Source organism: Xenopus laevis, chromosome 4S (genome assembly GCF_017654675.1).
Source record: "Xenopus laevis strain J_2021 chromosome 4S, Xenopus_laevis_v10.1, whole genome shotgun sequence".
Lineage (NCBI taxonomy): Eukaryota > Metazoa > Chordata > Amphibia > Anura > Pipidae > Xenopus > Xenopus laevis.
The window spans coordinates 128760994-128780753 of NC_054378.1; the positions used below are offsets into that span (position 1 = coordinate 128760994).

Here is a 19760-nt window from a genome sequence, read left to right on the forward strand (position 1 = left end):
AAGCTTAGTTTTAGTTTGTCCGCCAGTCTTTCTCTTAAGGAACATGATATTTTACAGTCTAATAGGAAATGTTCCTGTGACTCCTCCACTCCACATCCCCAGGGACAATTCCTATCCACCACATTTAGGTACTTTAAGTTACCTCTTACATACAGTTTATTTTGTAAGGATAACCAAGATATATTCCAGAATTTCTTTGGTAGTCTTTTATCATTTAACATTTTTATGCTTTGCTCCAGCTCTTCTTCTGGGCAATCTTTTACAGCTGGTTTTACTATGAACTGGGATTCCAGAATTTTCCAATATAAGGCTTTTCTCAGCAAGTTTCTTAATTCATCTGAACTAATGTTCCATTTTTTAAGAATTTTGACTGATTGTCGCAGATATGTGGGAACAAGGCCTCCTCTTATCCGCACTTCTTTCACTCTGCCTCCGAGTAGCCAATCTTTAATAAAGGGTAATGCCCAGTCTCTCACACTGATTTCCCACAGAGATTCTTTTCCCTGCACTACCCCCCCAAAGTTAAACTTCAGGAAGATGGTGCAGAAAAAACCCACAGGACACGGCATGTCTAACCCTCCCCTTCTTTTCTGCAGGAACGCTATTCCCCTTTTTACTGGGTTGAGCCTACTCCCCCAAAGCATCTGGAAGAATAGGCTCTGGATCCTGGTATAGAAAGATTCTGGTAACAAAAACACATAAGAGACAAAGAGAAATATCGGAATCAGAAAAGTCTTGATAATGTCAATTCTTTCTCTATAGGTCAGCTTCCATGCCTTCCATCGCTGAACTTTTGCTTGACCAGCATTCAATTTCTCTTCCCAATTTGCCTTAGCAAGATCACCCTTCCCAAATTTTATCCCAAGTATTTTAACTAGGTCTGGGGCCACTGGAAATTTTTTAAGCTTAAAGCTTGGTTCCTCCTCTAAAGTCCAAAAAGCCTCCGATTTTTCTTGGTTGATCTGAGACCCTGAGGCCTCAGAATAGCTTCTGATACACTCCAAAACCTCACCTTCCTCCTCAGGTTTAGATATTACAAGAGTGACATCATCCGCGTAGGCTATGGACTTAAAGGATCTGCTTAACGGAAAAGGAACCCCCCCAAGCCCACTATTCTGCAATCCCCTTAGGAACGGGTCCAAGGAGAACACATACAGGAGTGGACTCAAAGGGCATCCCTGTCTCACGCCAGCCTTCACCAGAAAATCTTCACCTTTCCAACCACTAATCAATGGGAAGCTTTTTGCCCCTTCGTATAGAATTCTAATCCAAGTTACAAATTCTTCCGGAATGCCGTATCTAAGCAAAACTGCCCATAGATACTCATGATTGACTTTATCAAAGGCTTTTGCTTGATCTAAGGATAGAAAGTATTTACCCCATCTCCAAGTTTTACACCTTTCTAGTGCTTCTCTTAGTGAAAGGACCACTCCAAATATACTTTTACCTTCTAATGAACAGAATTGTGAGTCAGAAAGAAGAGAGCCAGCCACCTCACCCAACCTTTGTGCAAGCACCCTCGCCAGAATCTTTCTATCACAATTGAGAAGGGCAATCGGCCTCCAATTCCCAATCTGCCTTGGATCCTTCCCCTTTGATATCAGAACTAGAGAGGAGTACTGCATAGATGTTGCTAAATGTCTTTCTGCTAGGCAGGCATTAAAGACTTGGGTTAACACCGGGGCCAGATCTTCCTTGAAGGTGATGTAAAATTCTGCTGTCAAACCATCTGGTCCCGGGGCCTTTTTTTTTTTTGTTTTTCAATTGCCTGCCTCACTTCCTCCTCTGTTATTTCTGACACCAACGGGGATAAGTCCGAATGTTCAATGTGAGACACTGGGGTTACCCTTAGGAATTCTTGAGTCTTTTCCCTCTCCAAAACTCTTTCTTTGTAGAGGTCAGCATAGTAGGACCTCACAACCTCCAGAATACCCTCCCTTGTTACTTCTAAATTACCCTGAAGGTTATAAAGGCCCTCAACCAGTTTTCTCTTAACCATCTCCTTACAATTCTGGCAAGGGTCAGGGGAACACGTGGTCCCATAATCCCTCTCCAGAACCAGGGACTTAAACCGGTTGTACTGATGCTGTCTCAACAAGTACTTAAGTCGGTTTACTTTTTCTCCCCCCTCCCCTTTCGAAATACAGATCTCAAGTTTCCTTCTTAAAGCTTGACTCTCTTTTTCTTTAGCCCTCCCCTTCTTAAAAGAGACAGAAGCGAAAAAAGTCCGGAAAGAATCCTTAGCCGATTCCCACCACTCCACAACAGAGTCAAAAAAATCAATTTTCGATATTTGTAACTTATAGAAATTCTGAAAAGCTGTTTGTATCTCTTCTCCCTCTAGGGATTCTTTTCCTAATTTCCATAAACCTTTACCTACTCCCATACCTCCTGTTCCACCGTAGTGGAAGGCTAGTCCCAGGTGATCTGAAAATTCAACCACAATTTCTTTAAAACCAGAAAAGATTTCTCCATTTTTTATGAAAATGAAGTCTATCCTGCTACTCCTTGTTCCACATCTATATGTGTGGAGGCTATTTCTACCATTGTATGTTGCTAGATCTACCAGACCTGCATCTTTAATCAAATTTCTAAAAAATAAACTTTCATATTTATTTATTTTTCCCGTCCTATCTTTCCCATCTAATACTTGATTAAAGTCTCCTGAAAAAATAACTGGAATAGATGTAAAAAGGAAAGGTTTGACATCATTTAGCATGGACCTTCTTTCTGAAATTGTGTGAGCCCCATATATATTGATGAGTCTCACTAGTTTTCCTTCTATCATTATGTCTAACAATAGACATCGTCCTAATGAAATATCTACTGTTTTTTTAACTACTATGTTTTTGTCTCCTTTGAATAGAATACCAACTCCTTCTGCAGGTTTGGTTGCTAAGGACCAGAAGGATAAACCTTCCCTCCATTCCTTTTTTGCTTCTCTTATTTCCCCCAAGGATGAAAGTCTTGTCTCCTGCAAAAATATGACATCTGCTTTAACTGTTTTTAGGAAATCATATGCTAGAAATCTGGTCTTAATATTCTTTATACTGCACACATTAATGGTTAAGAAATCAATTGATAGATTCATTTTTTGATTTTTTTGCTTGAAACCTTACTCTCATCCCCTATCCGTTTTACCTGTATTTTAGGGTATAGATTTGTCTCCATTTCCTCTTCTTCTATCGATTCCCATTCTAAATCTAATGACTCATTATCAGGTTCTTTCCTACTTTTTTTACGGCTGGTGTCTTGGGCTTGGTTTTTTCGTTTTTCTCTTTCCTCTTCTTCCTCCATTCTTTCTATTTCCTCTGCTTTCTCCACTTCATCCCCCCATGATTTTTTCCCCAAAATTTCATATCTATTTTGACTGACCACAGTCATTACACCAGTTACCTTTTTTCCTGTCTTTTTCCTGGCTCCCTTTCCTACTGATATCCATTCACTTTCTTTTACTGGGGGTGTTTTTTCTTTAGTCCTGACATTACTGTCTTTCCTATTTTCTTTTTGTGTTTGTATTTCAGGGATTACTTTAGTTGTGTCAGCCATTTTTTCTTTCAATTGTTCTTCTATATTTGGGCAGGATTTTTTAATATTTCTCCAAGCTTCTGGACAATTTTTAAAAGCATGGCCTATTCCCAAACATAGATTGCATTTAATCTGTTTTTCACAATCTTTACTGATATGTCCAATCTCTCCGCAAAAAGCACATTTTTTTTATTACAATTCCCTGCTAAGTGTGTTCTTGCCCCACATTTAAAGCAGAGCTTGGGCTGTCCCACATAATAGCAGACACCCCTATCTCTGCCGATGAAAAAGGATGTGGGCAAGTGTTTTTGTGAATAACTGTCTGTATTCAATTTGACTTGAACTTTATAGCCCCCTATCCAGAATCCTTCCTCATCGTAAATTTTAACAAGTGGAGACATTACTGTACATTGTCTTTTAAGCCATATCAAAACATCTTCAGGATGCACTGTTTCATTTTTCATTATAATTGTGATATTTTTTAGTTCGGGTTTAGAAATGGGCGTGACTTTAAAATCTTTCCATTCTTTAGCTTGTTTTGTTAGATTGTAACGTCTCCAGAATTCCTCCAGCCCATATGCTAGTTTAAAGCTCAAGTCAAATTCAATATCCGTATAGCTAAGCATAGCATAGACATCATCTACTGTGAATCCTAAGACCTGTTTCACCAGAATTTTTGCCACAAATTTCCTGCCTGGAAAGTTTTCTCTTTCACCAATCCATTTTATTTTTACAGCATTTTGTCGTTTACCATAATCATCCTCCTCTTGTCCCCCTGTTTGTGAGTTATCAAAAAGCTTTTTCTTTCCCCACACACTACTTCCCACCACCCTGGAAAAGGAGGCATCCTCCCCCGAAAGGCCATTTCCAGAGACATTGTTAACCTGTTCAGAAAAAGAAACCCCCTCCCCCTGAGAAATAAGAACATCCCCTCTGGAAGAAACATTTAAAGGAGTAATATCACAATTTGAAGAATGTTTCTTACTACTTGACTCTGAACCATTAACAGTTTGTTCTGAGCTATCATTAGATTGTTTATGACCGGAGGTCAAAGCTTCAGAAAAGGAAAGTTTGGTAACATGCTTAGGGGGGAGGGAAAGAGAAGGAGAAACCACACCCCTCTCGTTGAGACAGGACTCATTGAGAGCAGGATTGCCACCAGCTGAGAGTATGTCTACAGCTTTCTCATTTACCAGATTAACGACTTTGGTATGTTGTATAGAGACATTCATGGAAGAAAAATCACTAATTTGTTCAGGTACGGGAAATATCACATTAGGCAAAGAAACATTAGTTGGCAAATCATTGTTTAAAGAGAAATTGCTTTCGACATTTTCTGTAATAGGGAAAACAGATTGGGAAACATTTTCAGTAATATTTTCCTTAAGCAGTTCTGAAATTTTTTGCAGTCTTTCCTCTTCCGTATTTTTGTCCCCTTTTTTCCATATCTTCAAAACGTTTTTTATTGTGATATAACTCTTTCCATGGTTTAATCAGTTCCAAACTATTTTTTATTTGATCATCCACTTCTTTTAAGTCTTTGTTTAAATAGGCCAAGTCTTTTATTGCATCAGTTCTCTTTGATCCTTTTATTAGTTTCAAATCTTTAATTAGTGTATCAATACCTTTTATTAAGGTTGCGTGTCTGATTTCTAAACATTTAAGTTTATTTAATGATCCAATTATTTTATCATATTCGATCACCATGCATTCTTTGTTTGTTACATCACTGCAAATGCTGCTGCTTTTATCTGTAACATTTCCTTCTCCTTTCTCCCTTTGTGCTGTGTTAGCATTCATTTTGGCGCCAAAAGTTCCCTCTATCACCTCAGTCTCTGGGCTCCCCTCCCCTCTAGCAATGTTTTCAGTATCTCCAGCAGCAAAATAGTCACTCACCGCTTTGTTTTCCTGTATGGGTCTTTCCTGCTCCTTCAGCGTGTTTTCTGCCACCTCTAGCGCAATCTTGCCGGCTGTGTCTTCCATTCCTCCGTCTGATCCGAAGTCTCGTGTGGTTTGCTCACCGCTCGCCAACGAGACTTCCATCACTTCCGGGTTCGGCTCCTTCGCAGTCGTATCGCAGCTCCCTGCGGTCACTCCTGCGTCTGGATCCGGTACTGGATGACTTTCCGCCGCTTCCTCTGCTTCCTCTGTAAGCAAGGGATCGCTCTCCATTGGTGCTAGTCTTTCGGCTCTTACTTTTGCAGTTCTTTTCGCTCTCTCTTCAGGTACTACCATACTCACGTCGGAAAACCTTCTTCCTGTTCTTAAGCGGGTGCTCTGGTTTGCATTGCTTGTGGTGTTTGCACTTGTTTTTTTCCCCATTTTCGCAGAGAAAAATAAAGTCCAAAAAACAAAAATAAAGTGTATTTGTGTAACACAAAAGACACCGGGGGGGAGGGGAAAGGAGGGAAAAATAAAGGAAGGGATAAAGGACAGAAACTTGTCCGTATAAACTACCCCCAGACCCGCCGGGGCCTGGGGATTTCCACTCTCTCTCAGCACACTCAAAAACACAACCTCACAGTATGAGGGTATAGCTTATTGTGTGCCCAGAACATTCCTTCTCTGTATATTTGTATTTATACATATGGGAGGAGGAGGTGCCATATTGATTCCATTAGACAGTACAGTATGAGGGTATAGCTTATTGTGTGCCCAGAACATTCCTTCTCTGTATATTTGTATTTATACATATGGGAGGAGGAGGTGCCATATTGATTCCCTTAGACAGTACAGTATGAGGGTATAGCTTATTGTGTGCCCAGAACATTCCTTCTCTGTATATTTGTATTTATACATATGGGAGGAGGGAGGTGCCATATTGATTCCCTTAGACAGTACAGTATGAGGGTATAGCTTATTGTGTGCCCAGAACATTCCTTCTCTGTATATTTGTATTTATACATATGGGAGGAGGTGCCATATTGATTCCCTTAGACAGTACAGTATGAGGGTATAGCTTATTGTGTGCCCAGAACATTCCTTCTCTGTATATTTGTATTTATACATATGGGAGGAGGGAGGTGCAGTTCATTCAGGCTGGCAGGGAGTTGTGGCTGATGCAGGGAGGCTGCAAGTTACACACATTGAGCAAGTGGAAAGGATAATTCCCAGAGGGAAGCAGGCGACTCCGGCACTTTCATATCCAGATAAAGACACGGCACAGAAGGACGGATCCATCAGCACCTCTCATAGAACCTGCAGTAGAGAACAAACAGGGACAGGAGGGATTTGGCTATTAATAGTCTGGGGGTGACAGATTGGCCCCTTATTCTGCAGAGAATGCGGAATTTATACAGAAACAGGCAAAGTGATCACACGGAAAGGCTAAAAATGGTACATGAGGTTTAAAGGGCAGCAGGGAGTTATAAAATAAACGGAGCCCAATCTTTTCTATGTCTGCTGTGACTAGGGGACAGGGACATGGTATAAAATAGAATGATTTTATATTAAAGGGGAACTATTGCGAAAATGAAAATGTAATATCAGCTTCCTCATACTGAAATAAGAAACTTTCTAAATACAACCAATTAAATATTCTGTACCTTTATATATTCCTCTCTCAGCATCTGTTTCTCTTCATTCTCTCTTCATGCAGCAGTTGGGTGTCAGATATTCACTGACCGTTAGAACCAATATATCTTATAGGGGGGCTCCTTTTGCCTAGAAGATGTATTAGAGGTCACTCTATTAAACTCACCAGACATCATGTCTCTCTACATGCAGGAATTGTGCAAAAGGCGGTTATTTTGTTAGATTTTGTTTGTACTGGAATCAGTTATTTGAGTGATCTCTAATACATCTGCTAGGAAAGGAGCCCCCCTATAAGATATATTGGATCTAACTGTCAATGAATATCTGACACCCAACTGCTGCATGAAGAGAGAATGAAGAGAAACAGATGCTGAGAGAGGAATAGTGAATATAAACTTGATTTCAGAAATTATACACAATTTTTAATTGATTGTATTTAGAAAGTTTCTTATTTCAGTATGAGGAAGCTTATATTTAAATCATTTTAGTTCCCCTTTAAGCCGACTTCCCCTTTAGTAAATATAAGGTTATGGAATCCCACATCTCAGCACCCCCAGATTTCCATATCCCCCGCCCCCGATTATGAGGCTCCAATATATTGTGCACAGAGCCGGCACCTTGTCCTTTCACACAGACGACTTCAAACAACTCCCGGCCACTAATTATCTCCGGCCACGGCTCAACGGAGAAGCTTTTGAACTGGTGAAACAAAGAGTTGCCCATAAAACTGACAGTCTGCCGGCCCCCCAGCCCCTTTAATATGAACCTCTCCCACTAACCCTTTGCTCAGTGACAATGAAATCTGCTCCCCCCTCCCAGCCCTATAATTGGCTCCCAACAATGCAATGACTAAGGTCACACCTGGGGATTTGGGACAATTTAGTCGCCTGGCGACTAATCGCCTCTTATTTGGGGCGACCAATCTCCCTGAACTGCTTCCCTGTGTCTTCCGTCTGCTTCAATGAAAAAAACACCTGCGCCAATGCACTTGCACCGATTCGATTTCCGAAGACGCACAAAGTTTACTGGTGAGGAAACCCATTAGTCGCCCCAAATCGGGCAACTAAATCTCCCCGAATCTCCAGGTGTGACCTTACCCTTAGGGTTTAGGGCAGGTGCAACTAAATACAGCAACTTCTCTTTCTCTATTTCACCTAAATCTGGTGCCTTTATCCATCCCCGGCTGCCAGAATATTGGCCAACTGGGCTGAGCGTCAGTTCCATGTTCATACACAGCCTTGCGCTACATGAGGAGCTTAAGAAATGTCAGGGGAACTGAAACCTGAGCCCTCGGAAAACTGACAGATGTGTTTCCCAAACAAGGTGCTCAAAGGACGGTCATTTGTACTTGTTCTCAATTGACTCAACCCCCAGCCACCCAACAACAATCTATTGGGCCTACAATCCACTAGCGCTACTGACCCCATGCCGGGAACACGGGGGATACTGGGAGTTGCAGCTGGACGAGCAGTGTCGGATGACAGGGGCCACCAGAAAACCTTAGACCGCGGGTATCCAAACTCGTATTCCTCCTCTCCTCACTCAACCTCTTTATTCTCCTAGAGGGTTATGTAATAAAATGCACTAAGTAGTGAAGGGCGAATTTGCGCCGTTTCGCTTCGCCGCGAAATTCACGAAACGGCGAAAAATTAGCAAAAGTTTTTTTGACGCCGGCGCCCGTTTTTGACGTATTTTGGCGAATTTTTGCCGTGAATTTTCGCAGGCGTTTCGCGAATTTATTCGCTACCAGCGAATCGCGCAAATTCGCCCATCGCTAGCACTAAGTTTGCCCAGGAGCAGTAACCCATAGCAACCAATCAGCATGTAGAATTTACCAGTCACATGCTTTAAAGCAAGCATCTTATTGGTTGATATAGGTTACTACCCTTGGGCAAGCTTAGTGCCTTTATTACATATGAGGGCTAGACTTTTATATCTACTTATTATACTCTAGTCTTCCATTATTCAGCCTGTTTCCCAAAAAGAAATAGGGAATGGCCATGAAATAGCCTCCTGGGCCCAGCGGGATTTTTCCTGGTATCCGGGTGGGGTGGGCCAGTCGTAAATCTGTGGAGGAGCAGTAGTTATGGGAGGGGTGATTGGATACATCAGGGGGTGTTTGTTTATACTGGGGGCAGAACCCATATCAGAGCTGAGATAGGAACCAATTGCCCTGTGCTGTAGGCAGGGTTGGACTGGGGGGCCCAGGGCTGCTGTCTCAGGGGCCCCCCTCCGACCCCCACCCATACTACAAAGCCCCCTCTGGGTCCCTGGCCCATATACGACCCCACACTCTTACCCGCCCCCATGCGCGCGCTTTTAAACTCTGCAAAGTGGGACCAGGGCAGGAGGAGGCATTTTGGGGCAGCAGGGACTAAAGCGGGTCTGGGCCGGCGGGGCCCACCATGTTTTTTCCCGGTGTCCCACTGGCCCAGTCCAACACTGGCAATAGGTTGGAACTGGACCTGGTGAGGTTTCCCCTCCTCATGTTTCTCCTTTGCCTTCTGCACATTCTGAGATTTAAGGACTTTCCGTGAGGTTTTGACTTTCACTCGTGGGAGATAGAACAGCAGTGAGTGTATATTTGGGGAAGGTGTGGTCCTGCCCGGGCCCCCTCTGTATTCTGATCCGTTACCTCTCTCCTCCTGTCCCCGCCTTTATCTTCTCCTTCTGGCCCGTAACCCAATCTCTTGGTTAAATAACATCTTCTTCATTCATTCTGACCCCGATTTTGTTCTCCGACTGAATGAACCAGAGCTTGGGCGCTGCACCCCACCCACCCCAGTCATTAACAAGATCTAAATTTAGACTTGTAAATAGTGAGCCCCCCAACCAATAGGCATTGAATTCCCTGTATCTAACACAAATAAGGTTTTGGGGGGGGGGGGGGGTTGGCGGCTCAGTCTGTAAGTTGTAGTTACAAACTCTAGTGATACAGGTAATAAAACAACAATGAGAAGTGGGTTAGGCCGGGGCATTTGGGCATTTGTGACTGACGTCCCACCATCAAACACCCGTCTCTGCCTCCAGACACTTCCCATTTACATCAATAACCATCAGTGTCGCTTTATATGGATATCTAGCATCCCATCAGTCCCTGCTCCAATGAGCTTACAATCTAATATCCCTATCACATTCCCATCAGTCCCTGCTCCAATGAGCTTACAATCTAATATCCCTATCACATTCCCATCAGTCCCTGCTCCAATGAGCTTACAATCTAATATCCCTATCACATTCCCATCAGTGCCTGCTCCAATGAGCTTACAATCTAATATCCCTATCACATTCCCATCAGTACCTGCTCCAATGAGCTTACAATCTAATATCCCTATCACATTCCCATCAGTCCCTGCTCCAATGAGCTTACAATCTAATATCCCTATCACATTCCCATCAGTACCTGCTCCAATGAGCTTACAATCTAATATCCTGTAAGGACTTAGGTAGCTGGGATCAGCTTTCTGGGGGTAAAGCAGCCCACGGCACAATCAGAATTCATAACGGGGTTGTTCCTTTCTGGCAGTTTATTTTCACTTGCAGCAAAACAACACAAACAATTCAAAATAAAATCCTTTCCACTTAATGGGCTTCTAACTAATACAGGTCCGTTTTCCTAACTAACCAGGAGAAGACCTACCGCCTGTCTCCCCAAAACAAAGAACATACAGGAATATACAAAATCCCAAACCTTTTGGTGATTTCAATCCCTCTCACACATACAGCTTTCCTGTGTCTTTTCCCAGCCAGGAACTCTCCACTCTGGCTTGAGCTGCCTCTTTAATTAACCACCTGAGATACCTCAGTACAACTCAAAACACCTGGGCTGGACTAGCAGTCCCGGAACCACTCTGTTAGGAACCTGGGGCATAAATAAGCTCCGTCCTGGACTTTCCCAGGTATCCTAGTAGTGACCTCATGACAATCCCTATCACATTCCCATCAGTCCCTGCTCCAGTGAGCTTACAATCTAATATCCCTATCTCATTCCCATCAGTCCCTGCTCCAGTGAGCTTACAATCTAATATCCCTATCACATTCCCATCAGTCCCTGCTCCAGTGAGCTTACAATCTAATATCCCTATCACATTCCCATCAGTCCCTGCTTCAGTGAGTTTACAATCTAAGGTCCCTATTACATTCCTATCAGTCCCTGCCCCAGTGAGCTTACAATCTAAGGTCCCTATCTCAGTCCCTGCCCCAGTGAATTTACAATCCAATGTCCCTGTCTCATTCCCATCAGTACCTGCCCCAGTGAGCTTGCAATCTAAGTTCCCTATCTAAGTCCCTGCCCCTGTAAGCTTACAATCTAAGTTCCCTATCTAAGTCCCTGCCCCTGTAAGCTTACAATCTAAGGTCCCTATCTCAGTCCCTGCCCCAGTGAGTTTACAATCTACGGGCCCTATCACATTTCATCAGTCCCTGCCCCAGTGAATTTACAATCCAATGTCCCTGTCTCATTCCCATCAGTACCTGCCCCAGTGAGCTTGCAATCTAAGTTCCCTATCTAAGTCCCTGCCCCTGTAAGTTTACAATCTAAGGTCCCTATCTCAGTCCCTGCCCCAGTGAGTTTACAATCTACGGGCCCTATCACATTTCATCAGTCCCTGCCCCAGTGAGTTTACAATCTAAGTTCCCTTTCACATTTCCTTTCTTAGGTCCTTTTCACAGTCCCTGCCCCAGTGAGCTTACGATCTAAGTTCCCTAATACATTCACACACATAAGGGGCAACCAGGAGCCCTGGCTAGAATCAAACTCGGTGCCACCCACTGTGCTGTGCATTTTAGGGGACAGAGTCATTTTTTGTCTCCCCAAAAGTGTGTGGTCACTGATTGTGGCATTTTTGGGGATACACAATTACTGAGCGCACTCCCTGATTACTCACTTTGCAGTTTTGTGGTTCGACCAGCTCAGTGATGCCCTTCTGGGGCCCACGATGAAGTGTTGGCACTAGAAACATAAAGCCGTGCAGACAATCAGTGCAACTTTGTTATTTTTTGCCTCCAATGAAGTCTTTGTGCTTGACTGACTCGGTGGATAAAGAGAAAAGCTTGGATTCACAATGGGGCACCTGGGCCGGCCGCTTATTCCCTCGTTAATCAAGGTCACTGCTTTCCCCATTCCCACAGACAATAGGAAAGGGCCAGAGTTCATCTCTTTTTCTTTATGGGAACAAGATCAAACTTGACTTTGAGTGGAGTGTGCTCTCCATTAGCGTGCATTAATTGGAGGCTGTGGGTGGGCCGGGGTGGGTGACATTCAATAGACAGCCAATCAATGTGACGAGAAAGTGATTTTAGCCGAGCTGACAGTTTGCTTCCAGCTAATAACCCTTCCCCCCAAAGCACTTAAGTGCCTGTTGGGTGCCCCACAATGCTCATGGCCTGTAAGAGATGCATTGTCATTTAGCCCATGGGCAATTCTTTTATTAATTACATGCGGCTTTATTTTCATGTGGCTAGGTAGCCTCTATATAGTATGTCCCTGCACCTACTCTTCAGCCACCAGTTGTTCCCCTAGGGTTTATTATAGAGTTGTTGTGCTACATTGTGCTTCCCTAGACAAAATCAGCTCTTGTGTGGATTAGGGGCAGTTGTGTTTGCAGACATCACATCTGTACAAGGACCCCCCCCCCCGGTAATCCCTGCACCCTAGGTGTCTGGAATACATTAGCAGATCTTTTGTAACCAGTTCCCATCTATTTGCCCAGTTAATTCAGGCAAGTGTCGCTCCGACACTTTATGGAATGTGACATCTTCTTTGCAAAGGGAATTAGCAAATAAATGGTGTAAGAATGGCAATTAAACATGCGCTCGTTTGCATCTCCCTGTGGAACCTCTTGCTGGGCAAACAGATGAGAAGGGGGGGAGCCTTTTATTGGGCATGCTGGCACTTGTGATGGAAATCAGGGGATGGGTCCCCCATCAATTTGAATCTGTCGCTGCAGAGTATTGAATTGTAAATATCTATGGCAGAAGTTCCCAGTTTGTGAGGCTGAAGATTCCCCCCTGAGGCAGAGGATGCAGATGGGGTGATTGATGGCAAATTGTACAGTCACACAATCTGTGACCTTGTATTAATAAGCTAAAGGGGGTCCCTAGCCAAGCGTTTGATGGCATGGGCCCAAGGAGTATCTATAGATCAGGCAAAGGGAAGGGCATTGCAGGGGCAGCTCAATGAGATATGGGGGCATGTGTCAAAGTAATTATTTGTATAAGGGGTTATGTAAATCAGGGCTGAGTCCCCAGATGCTGCTGTATTACAGATCACACCATCATACACCAGACTTGGGCATGAACAGCCCCAGAGCAACAGGTTCCCCCCATGGCCCCTCTCCCACAGGAAACTACAAATCTCACGCTTGTCTTCTGTCATTTCATAGAAGGTCACTCACACAGAAGGGAGTTTTAAAAGTCTCTGGCCTTTGTTGATCTCTCTATTGCTACCCAAATATCCGCCAAAATAATCAAATCAACCTCCCATGATCATGGCATCAAGGCAAATGCATTTTCTGTTTAATTAATGTCATTTTATAGAAGCAAAGCCTAAGCTTCTATCCCTATCCAGGTACTCAATGCTGTTTTTGCCATGAGGCTCTTGCATCAGAAAACAGTCAGTGTCCGGGGTCGGACTGGGGTGCCAGGATACCAGGGAATATCCTGATGGGCCTAACTTGAAACAAATGCCATAATTTGTATTACAGAGCTGTTTAATCCAGTATATTTTATACCAAGCAGAGTATATGGTGGGTCGGGTCCAAGATATCAAGTTATCTCATGGGCTCTAGGAGGCCCAGACCAGTAATGCCTGCATAGGAACCAGTATTCCCCCACTTGTGTACATTGCCTTTCAAACTGGCAATAAACTAGAAATTTGCTCTGGAGCTATTATCGAAAGCCATAATGAATGAAAGTATGAATTGAGACAATAATAGGAAACATTGAAGAACAATGATTCCTGGAGCATCTCCAAAGGTGGAGCTTTTTCATGAGTCAAAGGAAAAGGATATAATGCGTCCTGAGGTCAAAGATAAGAGCTTGGTGAGGGCACAAATCTACGCTCTTGTCTTTGCTTGGCTGATGTTGGGCACCGTCAGCTCCAGGTTTCATGTGATTCATGGCTCATTCTTTTGTTGTTGGGTACGTTATCTTCATCAAACAAAGTTACGGAGATGTCGGAAGAGGAATTGCCAAGGAGTCTGTCCTTGTGCCGGACACATGAATGGATCAGTGCTCTAGATGTATGAGCTGGAGTGAAGTCTCTTGGAAAGGAAACCAAGCAGCAAACAATGTTTCTTTGAAGATTAAATGTCAAATTGGCCAGGAAACAATACGAGAGTAGAGCGTGTTTGTCCTTCTCAACAGTGTGGGGACGGCTGGTACACAGAGAGCTCTCCAGGTTCCTGCCAAAATAAATATGTATATACAGTAGGACTACTGTGGCTATTTTTGTTATATATAAAATATTAGAAGTCACCAAGGCATCTCATGACCATGTAAGGCTAATGACGATGTGAGATGAAACATCAGTGATCACCAGATACTTCGGCATCCCCTGTGGTCCCCTTTGGCTTGAGTTGCCAATGATTGGATCATAGAAGAAATGCATCAACACATTGATGGAGCCCTAGCCCTAAACTGCCCAACCAATATCGGACTGATCTCTGGGCAGATATCAATCAGGCGGGCCCCTACAAATGGGACAATAAGCTGCTGACTTGGGCATATGAGGGAGAGTCAACCAGGACAAGGTGCATGAGCAGATGCGGAAGGAGAGAGGAGCTCTAGCTTTACTTACTACTGTTCAGAGAGCTCACATGATTTGAATAACACAAAGGTAGCGTGTAGCCCCTCTTGGGCCATTTAGTCATACAGTTTAGGGGATTGGCCAGTGTATAGCTGCCTTAAGTCTCCATCATATCTGCTGTTCCATGTTTTAGTCCTCTGGTTTGAGATAGGTCTCACTGTTACAAATGTTCTGTCCTGTCAATTCCCTTGACAAATTTAATTGTTGGTGTTTGCCAGTATATTGACCTGCTCCTTGTTTCTTTTTAGGAACCAAGCACAAAACGGGTTAAACCTCTCTCAAGGGTCACGTCTCTGGCGAACCTTATCCCACCTGTGAAACCGACACCCTTGAAACGATTCAGCCAGTCTCTCCAGGTGAGTAACACATGTTGGCTGCACAGAGATTCTTTATGTGGACACTGAACGGAGGAAACTAGAGACAACAACAGAGTAATGGGAACAAAGAAACACAAGCTCCTTTCTCCCCAGCAACCAATGGGGAAAAGTATCTCCTGGCCCATTAACCCATAGCAACGAACCAGATCTTTAATTATATTCTTCTAACAGCACCAGGTCCTTGTAGGTTTACGGTTGTTTGGTTGCTGTGGGTTACTAGATATAACCTTGTTCAGGTTTTAGTAAAATGTGCAAAGTTTTTCATAATTCAGCAGCAAGTCAACTGATTGGTAACTATAGCTGACAGCACAGCCCTCCAGATGTTTTTGAACTACAATTCCAAGCACACCCAAGTATTTTCAGGGTCTTCAGGGCCATGGCTCCTGGGGCAAACAGCAGCCCCTTTGTCTTAGGTTGTACTTTTGCAACTGAAATGCTGCAGGTTGGGTGTCACTGATATCAAATGTTACTGTCACAATCTTCCACTACTATCATTTTATCCTACAATCTCCATCTTGTCCCACTGTTGACCTTGTTGACCAACTGTGATAATCTTAAACTGGCCATACACGAGTCGGCAGCTTATTGGCCTGTGCGTGGGGCCCTCCAATGGGCTTCCCAGATCGATATCTGTCCGAAAGTCTCTATGTCTCTCTACCTGTTTGGCCACTACTGTTACTGTCTCCATCTTGTGCTGCTTCCCTCATCTTTCCCTGCTTTCTCCATCTTGCCCCACTGTCTCCATCTTGCCCCACTGTCTTCATCTTGCCCCTAAATCTTCATCTATTCCTGCTATCTCCATCTTGCCCTGCTGTCTCCATCTTGTTCTACTGTCAACATCTTGTCCTGCTGTCTCTATCTTGCTTTTCTAACTCCATCTTGCCCCACTTTCTTCATCTTGCCTACTGTCTCCATCTTGCCCTACTGTCTTCATCTTGCCCTACTGTCTTCATCTTGCCCTACTGTCTCCATCTTGCCCTACTGTCTCCATCTTGTCGTACTGTTTTCATTTTGCCACACAATCTCCATCTTGTCCTACTGTCTCCATATTGCCCTGCTGTCTAAATCTTGTCCTTCTGTCTCAATCTTGCCCTACTGTCTCCATCTTGCCTGCTGTCTCCATATTGTTCTACTGTCTTCATCTTGCCCCACTATCTCCATCTTGCCCTACTGTCTCCATATTATCGTACTGTCTCCATCTTGTCCTACTGTCTCCATCTTGTCCTACTGTCTCCATCTTGTCCTACTGTCTCCATCTTGCCCTACTGTCTCCATCTTGCTCTACTGTCTCCATATTATCCTACTGTCTCCATCTTGTCCTGCTATGTCCCCTGATCTTCCTGTCTAGAGCTACTGTCACTTTCCTGACCTACTGGTCTATCTTTCCCTACCTGTTATCCCACAGTCTACTTGCTGGCCTGTGGCAGGGCCCCTTTTTGGAACCCCTTTTAACATCTCTGCTAAGCATAACACTAGGATCACAGCCATGCCCTTATTATACACAATGAAATAACGTCTCGTTTTCAGCCAGAAGTGGAAGCCAGAAGCATTTGACTAAATCTTACCAAGTGTTTCACTGAGCTTATTTCTGTGAAGGGGGAGAAATCCCATAAAGCCGTGGGTCCTGTGATGTGTTTAATTTAGTGTACACCTTGGTTGGCTTGTTGGATTCGAGTATCCCTGTGCGCCATATGGTTGTGTTCTTGGGGGCTGTACAAAGCCGACATTTATACAAGAGCGGTCGGGGCAGGACGGTGCTGACCTCATCCCGGCCTTTGTTTAATGGGGAGAGCGCTTGGTTGCGTGACAAGAACAGCAGGAGTTATATTCTCAATGGCTTGTAATGTTTCCACCTTCTCCAGCTCTGACCTCTCAGCTTGCCGTTTGGGGACCTGCCATTTAATCCTTTTCTATTGAAGTGGTCAAATGCCTTCCTCTGAAAGAAAGAGTTTATTAGTTACAGTTGTGAGCCCCTAGTGTACTCAGCAAATGATGTTTTGACTAGACTTCCCTGCAACGTCACACATACAGCTGTTCTCTCTGGGCCCCGCACCATGGTTTTCTTTTTCCTAAGGATTTAAAGTAGACGTATTCATGGCGAGCAATTTTCCCAAATCTGTTTTCACTTACAATCAGCAGCCTGAGAACATGTGGCCAAGTGTGCACGTTGCTTCAAGGCTCATTTGTACGGCCCGGGGAGAAGTCACATATTAAACTGTGCAGCCCTGAAACTGAAAATAGTTGCATGGTTGGGTTTGAACTGTAGCTGGTTGAGCATCCAAAAGCACCTCAAGTATACTCAGATACACTGGTCATTGTTGGGACATAACAGGGACATGGCCACGGTGGGTTGTGGTCTATGCGTTCCTTCTTGCCTTCATCTTCAGAATACCTTTCCCCCACCTCCACCCAACTGGGGAGATAATAAACCTTCAGCTGTTGGTAGGACTTATGGAGATGTAGTCTACACAGATAGGGGGATGCCAATTGGACTTATATTGCCCTTAGTTTGGGACCCCAGCCTTCCAGCAAAGATCTTGGGCCCCAATGTCAACTCCAGTCCTGTTTACATCTTGTTGTTCTGTTTAACACTTGTATAATCAGAAACCATAAAAAACAGCAACATACCAAGAATAAAAAAGAAATGTACTTAAATTTCCAGCCATACTTTGTATGTTCGCATGGTACTGTAGCAGCCAATTAGTCCGGCTCTGAAGGCTTGCCTCATTATACATGCTCAACAAATCACTGTTTTACATTTCCAGCGCTCCATCAGTTTCCGAAGTGACAGCCGGCCTGATTTGTTCACCCCGCGCCCCTGGTCAAGAAATGCACCCCCTCCTATCACCAAGCGAAGAGACAGCAAGCTCTGGAGCGAGACCTTTGATGTCTGCGTCAATCAAGTGCTCACATCCCAAGAGATCAAGAGACAGGAGGTAGGCTCCTCAATGAATTACTTCTTGTTAAGGAAAACTTAAAGTAGGTTTCTTAGCCTGTATCAGTGGCAGCTGGAATTAGAGGAGAACATCAATTTAAACCGTCAGTTTTCTCTGACATTCATCAAACACAAAAGCCATGAATAACTTGCAAAATAAGAAATGTTTGCTTAAAATAAGGCTTTAGTGCCGTCTCTAACAGCAGATGACTCGTTGAAACATGAATATTATAAAGGAAAATGAGGATATTGGAAGTCGTCTTGGAGTTTCATGACCATTATATGGAATATTGGAAGAATACCTAAGAGTAGGACTCACCTATGGTATTCAAGATTGAAAATAATACCCAACAATAGGGCAAACGAATGGTATACGAGAACAAAGGAATACTCAACAATAGGGCTCGTCAGTGGTATCCAAGGTTGGAAGAATAGCCAACACTAAGTTTCATCAATGGTATCTTAATTTGGTAGAAAACCCATGAATAGGGCTCACCAGAGGTATCCAAGAATAGAAGAATACCCAATGGGGTAAGTCTTGCAGATACCATTGCTGTGCCCAATTCTTTTCTTGCTTCTGTTCTATACAGGGTAAACAGTACCCTCTGTTTCTTTATCCCTGGGCACTTACAGATCACTAGACTGTATCTGCTGGTAATCTTCAGGAATCATAACTTGCAATGATCTCAAAAAGTCTAACAACCTCCCTTTTTTGTTTTTTTTCCCCCCCTTTCCAATGAATTACTGGAGATTTTTTAGTTACAGGGGTGGGGAAGTCCCTACTAGCAGGTTAAGTTTCCCACGACCGAGGAGTGAAAGAGAGGAAGTTAAAGGTAGACACGATATCTTTTGGTTTGACTCAGCTTTCCTGGAACTTAAAGCAAGATGAGCAGATATTCTAGTTAGCAGAGATGTGGTGAGAGACGCACAAGTTTGGTGTTAATAGTAAAGTAGCTTTCACTGACCTAAGTGATATGTACTTGTGGCTACTAGATTTGGTTTTGTTCCCTGTTGCAGCCTGTAGAGGTGTCCTTACACAAAGGCTCCCAATTTGGCCTTTCCCAACCATGACATATGATTGGCTGTTAATTGAGATCAACACTAGTTGCAGAACACACACAGGGGTATATTTATCAAAGAGGTTCCGCCACTAGAGTGAAATGCCGCCACTTCCCATTCATTTCTATGGGATTTTTAAAGGCGTATTTATCAAAGGGTGAACTTTCACTTTCACCCATTGATAAATACGCCTTTCAAAATCCCATAGAAATGAATTGAGAGCTGCGGAATTTCACTCTAGTGGCGGAACTTCACTCTTTGATAAATTTACCCCACAGTGAGAAACCTGCAATTTCTGAGGTTTCTTTGTAATTCAAGGATTACTGTGTCAGTTGCAGTACCGCCTCTCAACTGTTTCCATTAGCCAACCTCGGCCATCGACAGCCACAAAACAGCGCCACCACCTGTGGATAAACTATAGATGGTATCGCTAGACAATTAAACGCAGTACTGTTGGCATTAGAACACAAGCACGGATTTCCAACAACTGTGACCTCGGTGCCCAGTTCGAGCAGGAATT

At 43.6% G+C, this 19760-nt stretch overlaps 1 protein-coding gene across 3 annotated transcripts in view; it reads left to right on the forward strand.

Annotated features, from left to right (window-relative positions):
* arhgef3.2.S (Rho guanine nucleotide exchange factor 3 S homeolog) overlaps positions 1-19760 on the forward strand; it is a 178483-nt gene that overhangs the window by 144234 nt on the left and 14489 nt on the right. For all 3 annotated transcript variants that reach the window (XM_041561862.1, XM_041561861.1, XM_018241187.2), the window contains 2 exons: positions 15118-15225; positions 18012-18182. In XM_041561862.1, coding sequence (XP_041417796.1) covers positions 15118-15225; positions 18012-18182 — 279 coding nt within the window. The remainder of the gene's footprint in view (positions 1-15117; positions 15226-18011; positions 18183-19760) is intronic.